The sequence below is a fragment of the Tupaia chinensis genome, unplaced genomic scaffold, assembly GCF_000334495.1.
Source record: "Tupaia chinensis unplaced genomic scaffold, TupChi_1.0 Scaffold000288_2, whole genome shotgun sequence".
Taxonomy (NCBI): domain Eukaryota; kingdom Metazoa; phylum Chordata; class Mammalia; order Scandentia; family Tupaiidae; genus Tupaia; species Tupaia belangeri.
Window position 1 is genome coordinate 3,500,527 of NW_006159773.1, and position 6,484 is coordinate 3,507,010.

Consider the following 6,484-nt stretch of genomic DNA (forward strand, 5'->3'; position numbering starts at 1 on the left):
TGTCTGGCGAGCGCACGCGCCCTATAGCGAAAAAAACCTCTCCAAAAAAAAAAAAAAAAGAAAGGGAGGAGAAAGGATAGTGGCATGACTATGCCCCACTAGGGGGTGCTTTCTCCCTCTTTTCTCTCTGTTTCTCTCTGGTGAGCATACATACTCTGGCAAATCGCAAAATAATAATAATAATAATAAAAACTCCAAGAAAAACTTCTAGGGAGCACTTCCAGGGACAATAGTCAATGAACACTCTAATTCTGTCTCTACTTAGAGCAAGAAGTTTTATCTGAAGCGATACATAATAATGGATCAGCATGAATCTCTGAACCATCAAGAAACAAGAAAACATTACCATCCTATTTTGTTTTTGAAAGTTAACATCATAAGTTGGGAAAAAAAATTATCACTGTTGCAAAATATTAAATTTCTATTTGGGGAGCATGTATCTGGAAAAAATTAATTTTCAAAAGACCACTAGAAGATACTGATCTACATGTGTGTGCTCACTGGAGAGAGAGAGAGAGAAAGCGAGAAATCACCCCCCAGGGGAGATGGCCATGCTGCAAACCCTTCTTCTCCCTTCTCCTCTCAGGAGTTGGGGCACACACATGCGCCCAGCATGAGCTTCAAGCCACTGGGTCCAGGACTCGAACTGCAATCAATTACACGGGAGTTCGGTAACGGTACATTACATCACCTGCCAGTCCCCATGCTGGGCATTTTAAAATCTGAAATAAATTAAATATTCCATGGTAAAATACACCACGGTATAGGTTTTCTTCCTGAAAACAAACTAAAAATGGAGAATACCTGGCTATGTATATAATATACAAATTCTAAAGTCCTTTCCAAAGAAGTTTATGATGAGAATTGCTAATAAAATCCTTTAATTTTATCCATAATGCAGTCTTTTACCATGGACCCAGAAAGATAAGTAACACTAAAATTTTCAAAAACAGATAATAAAGAGAATAAGTTTTTTATAAAGGCAATAAAACATTTGTGGTTTTTGTCATCCAGATTGCCATTTCCTTTATGACCATCCACTAATATCCAATATAAATTCAGTTTTCATACTGTTTGTCTCCTTCCTATATCCTATGATAGAAAAAGCAAAATTATAGATAATTCTTCTAAATCACAGAGTATCACAATAAACTTGTTACTTTAGGAAAATTATTTTGGCAATAATCTTTTTCTTTTTACTAATGAACAAATATATCTAAATGCTACAAAATTGAAGTGAAAGAGGAATAAAATAAATAATACTTTACCTATCTACAGCAACAACAACACTTTGAGAACTGGTTTCTCCAATGGATTCCTGAATACTCGCTATCTGCTTCCAGTCCACATTTCCTCCAACTACCACACATAAAAGAGAGTCGTATCAGTTTGACAATAATTCAGTGGAAAAGAACACTTATAGTTCTAAAACACATTACTGCAATCAATTATTTTCTTAATAAAAAGAAATTAGGCTTTGGGTGCACAATTCTTTTGGTATTAGTGGCATTTATCAAGGCCAAATGTGCTTAGTTAATAAGCTACACTAAGTTGCATATAAGACATGGTGATAAGGCACAAACTATTTGCGAAGATCACAGAAACTGGAGGCACTGTGAATTTAGGTCATGAAATTAATGATACCGGACATAAAATTCCTTGATGTTTAAGATATGCACAAACTTCAATTCCATTGAGAACTATCTTCTGAGGATGATTTCAATTCCATAGAATTAGACTTTCTCTGTCATTTAGCCTCCAGTCCCCCTACTTACAAATGCTTATTGGAAATTTTACCTTTATGTTTTAACACCTTCTAATTTAAAAGAATCATTGTCCTTTGTCTCAAAACTGATTACATATGTTGGACAGTGAAACTATAAAATCTCCAGTTTTCGAACTCTTAACCTTAAAATCACTGATATCATTTCTTCCTCTACCATAATACCCATCTGTAATTAAAACTTTCTTTTGACTTGTTTTTCATATCATCTACTAATTTCCATTCCTAGTTTAGGCATAGTCCTAGATTATTCAAATGGGTTTGTAGACTTGTTTCCCTGCCATCAATCGCTCTCCTTCATCCTGCTAGATTAAATGTTCTAAATCACCACCTTCATTTTACTTACTATTATTTTTAGGATAAAGTATGTGTATGAACTCTGCAGTCTAGCACTGAAGCCAATTCCCTTCAACATTCTAGCCAAGTGTGTGTCTATTCATGCTATTCCTCAACTACCTAAAACTTATATACCAAGATGCAATTTTAATTCTCAATGAAGGATTCCTCTTCATCGTTCTCATTTGCTTCTGACTTAAGCATGTACTTAACTTAGTACTATCCAAGTCGGAATTACTTCTATACAGTTTCATATAAATTGTTTTAGGTGTGGTAATGCTGCCTTTTCACTCAGATGGAAAGTCTCCTAAAGATTAGGAATCAGTCATATACATTGTTTGTACTCTTTCAGTATTACCCAAAGCAGGTGTTCCACAAACATCTGTTGACCCAACTACCACTTACTCAATTAATACATCTCTAAATGCAAACATAAAGATGGTATCATTTAAACCAGTTGAACTCAAATTCTAGTCTAAGGACTGAATACTATTTTGAAAAAGATGTGATCCCTCTCTTCGCTCAGTTAATAACTTACCAATAGAGACAGACACATTTGCAAAAAAAATTAATACAATGAAATGATTACTTCATGGTTGAAATGAACTAATTACATATATTTACTAGACAGAACTAATTTTGATAGGGGAAAGGAGGAGGCCCAGCCAATGGAAAGGCTCCATGTGTGATGAATGTATTTAAGTTGTATCTAGAAGGATGCCATGTGGAAAAAGAAGTAGAAGAAAAAGCGACTCAGACAGATAAGCTACACAGAGCAATGAAGGCATGGAAGCACACGCCACACTTTAACATACTTGGATGCAGCCATAACAGGGAATTTGGCAGGGGACAGGGAACATGGGAAAGAACAGCAGGAGTAAGTAGGGCTGAGAAGGGTCTGGAAATAGAATCTGAAGAGCCTTAACTGTCATGTTCAACACACTACCTTTGAAAATAAGAAGCCAAGACATTTTGGCAGATTGACATGAACCAGTCTATTCTCTAAAAAATAGCTCTAGTAGTATCTGAAGAACATACTGAAACTGGAGTCAAGGAGATAAATTAAGAGTCTTACTCTATAACACAAGTGAATAAGCGTGAAAGCCTGAATTAAATGACAAAGAACTAGGGGTGGTTAGGGGAATAGTGTCAAGGAACACTTGAAGTGTATAGTTTATTATAATAATTTAATCTATTATGGGGCCGGTAGGTGGCGTGGTGATTGGGGTGCTGGACTCCCACATGGCCCAGCCGGTTGGAGTCATGGACCCTGGCAGCTTGCCTTCTCGCCTTCTCTCTCTCTGTGTCTCTCTCTTACTCTTTTTCTCTCTCTCTGGTCAAATTTAAATTAATTAATTAATTAAATAATTCTTTAAAAAATAATTTAATCTATCTTTAATTTAATCTAGCACATTATAGCATTTATGAAAAAAATCTATGAGAAGAAATAGTGCCAGCCATCGCATAACTGGCTTTGTGTATCAGCTGAATGTCCTCTCCACTTTACATTTAAATAAAAAAATTTAGAGGCCAGGGCTGGCAGGTGGCATGGTGGTTAAGGGTGCTGGACTCCCACATGGCCAACCATAGTTTGAGTTCCCAACCTGGCGACTTGCATTCTCACTTTCCCTCTTTCTCTCTCTCTCTATCCCTCTCTAGTCAAATTTAAATAAATAAAGTTAAATAAAACAATTTTTTAAAAAAGAATTTAGGGGCCAGCAGATGGTGAATGGTGAAGGTGCTGGACTCCCACATGACTGACTGAAGTCTGAGTCCTAGGATCTGGTGGCTTTAAACTCACGCCAAGCATGTGTGCATCATGCCCTAAATCCTAAGAGAATGGAGAAGGGATTGCAGTGTGGCCACATCCCTACAGGAGGTAATTTATCACTTTCTGTCTGTCTGTCCCTCTCTGTCTCTCAGGTAAGCATGCACCTTATAGCAAAAAAATCTCTTCTAAATAAATCAAGAATTTATATCCATTAATAATAATAATACTTAAAGGATTCAAAGATATGTAAAATTTAAAGGAATCCAAAGGATTAGAAGACAGTAAAATATAACGGGCTTACTTTCAGTTTTACAAATCACTGAAATGCACACAAATTTAGCTTAACTAAGAACAAAGATGTATAGTCTATGAATAATTTCTAACATTACATGGCCAAGCCACTTAATTTTTAAATATTAATATATAAAAAGAATAGAATGTACATAATCCAAATTTAATAAGTCTATGTATTCTTAATAACTGAAAGTTTCCTATTTCCAAAAAGTCAAAGTATAGACTTTTATCACAGTCAGATAAATACACTCAATTCTTTTTTTTTTTTTGGAGAGGTTTTTTTGCTATAGGGTGCATGCACTCACCAGAGAGACAGAAAGCGAGAAATCACCCCCCAGGGGTGATAGCCACGCTACAATCCCTTCTCCTCCATTCTCCTCTGGGGATCTTGGGCACACACGCACGCACACGTGCCTGGCTTGAGCTTAAGTCACCGGGTCCGGGACTTGAACCACGGTCGACTACATAGGAGTCCAGCGACATAACCACTACGCTAACTGCTGGTCCCAATACACTCAATTCTGTCAGTTTATTACATCTAATACATGGTGCATGGCGACTGTTAATAAAGAAGGATATTTGTCATGACATATTTTCTGTTTTTCTACGCTAAAATGTGTCATGACTTTTCCAAAAGCCAATATTTAGAACAAAAACTTGCACACTGTGTATTTAGATAGACAGATGAACTGGTTTAACTGTACACCGTATATTTAGACAGGCAAACTGGTTTAACTATCCATACCACATTCTCTTCTAGCTTAAACTGAGCACAGTATCCTGCTCAAGAAAGCATCTGTTGTCTGAGTAGGTGTGCTTAAAGGGTCAGTTTCTAGTATCTCCACGTGAGATGGCCTGACAGGAGGGCTATGTCCAGCAGAGGCCAGGTCAGCAGATGAGCTCTCTCTAGGATACAGACTCAAAAATGAAAGCCTGCTGGGACCAGCAGTTAGCATAATGGCTAAGTCGCTGGACTCCCATGTAGTCGACCGCGGTTCGCGTCCAGGACCCGGGGGCTTAAACTCACGCCGGGCGCGTGTGCGTGCGTGTGTGCCCCAGATCCTGAGAGGAGAATGGAAGAGAAGGGATTGCAGCGTGGCCATCCCCTCTGGGGGGTGATTTCTCGCTTTCTGTCTCTCTGTCTCTCTCTGTCCTTCTGGCGAGCACATGCGCCCAATAAGAAAAACCTCTCCAAAAAAAAAAATGAAAGCCTGGTGAACCAGAAGTGAGTGGATATATAAAGGAGATTAAAAAGAGAAATATATGACATGAGAGAAACCTAAATAAAGCATAAAAGAGAGTTATAAGTTAATGAGTGGTCTGGATGCCTGAATTTTTATTTTTAATTTTTAGGTCTGAAATGTGTACCTTTATGTAAATTTCCCTTTTTTGAAGGAAAAATGTACGTAATCTTACATCCTTGCTACCTAAGTAGCACAGCATCACAATGAAAACATTTTAATTAATTTTCACGTATATAGTATACATCATCAACAAGTATCCTTTCTATTTTTTTTTCCCCAGAGAGATTTTTGGTATAGAGATCATGAGCTCACCGGAGAGAGATGGAGAAAAAAGGTGAGAATCACCCCCGCCCCCGGGGGGTGGGGGTGGGGAGATGGCCAAGCCACAATCCCTTCTCCTTCACTATCTTCTCGGGATTTGAGGCACACGCGCATATGCATTTGGCATGAGTTTTAAGCCACCAGGTCTGGGACTCAAACCGTGGTCGACTACATGGGTGCCCAGCAATGTAACCGTTATGCTATCTGCTGATCCCTCCTTTCTCTTGTTTGACTACAATTTTTAGAAGATTAAAATATCCCACTGTGTTTTATTTTCAATGTAACTTATTTCTGTAGTCCTATTGCCAGAATTGAGCCCCAGCACTTAACATCTCTCATTATTATTTTGGCCTTCCCACACTCTCTAAGCTGTCTCCAAGATAATGAATCAATTCATGCACATTCATTCCATTTGCTTGTAAATAGTTTTCTTCTGTATCTTGGGTTACCTCATGGAGTAACTATAATTTGAATGCTCAGAGTTGGATTTTCCAGTTTATGTGAATTACCATATAGGTGCTCAGACAGTTCTAAATCCTGCTGCTGGATTAACAAATTATCAGGTGTACACCTGCATCTTCCAAACTTGCAATACCCTAACATCTATGGTACTACTGAGGAACAGACGGCATTGCTGTCTGCTTCAGTTGGATTACCAATGGGAACTAGTTTTCTCCAGTTTAACATGAAGCCACAACATGGGCCGGGTCTTTACTTCTTTCCCTTTACTTCTTT

The 6,484-nt window shown here is 37.9% G+C and overlaps 1 protein-coding gene across 1 annotated transcript in view; it reads right to left on the minus strand.

Annotated features, from left to right (window-relative positions):
- The window catches only part of ARFGEF1 (ARF guanine nucleotide exchange factor 1), a gene marked incomplete at its 5' end in the record, with an annotated part of 157,794 nt that overhangs the window by 42,447 nt on the left and 108,863 nt on the right, over positions 1-6,484 (minus strand). The window contains 1 exon segment of the mRNA XM_014588595.1: positions 1,269-1,359. Coding sequence (XP_014444081.1) covers positions 1,269-1,359 — 91 coding nt within the window.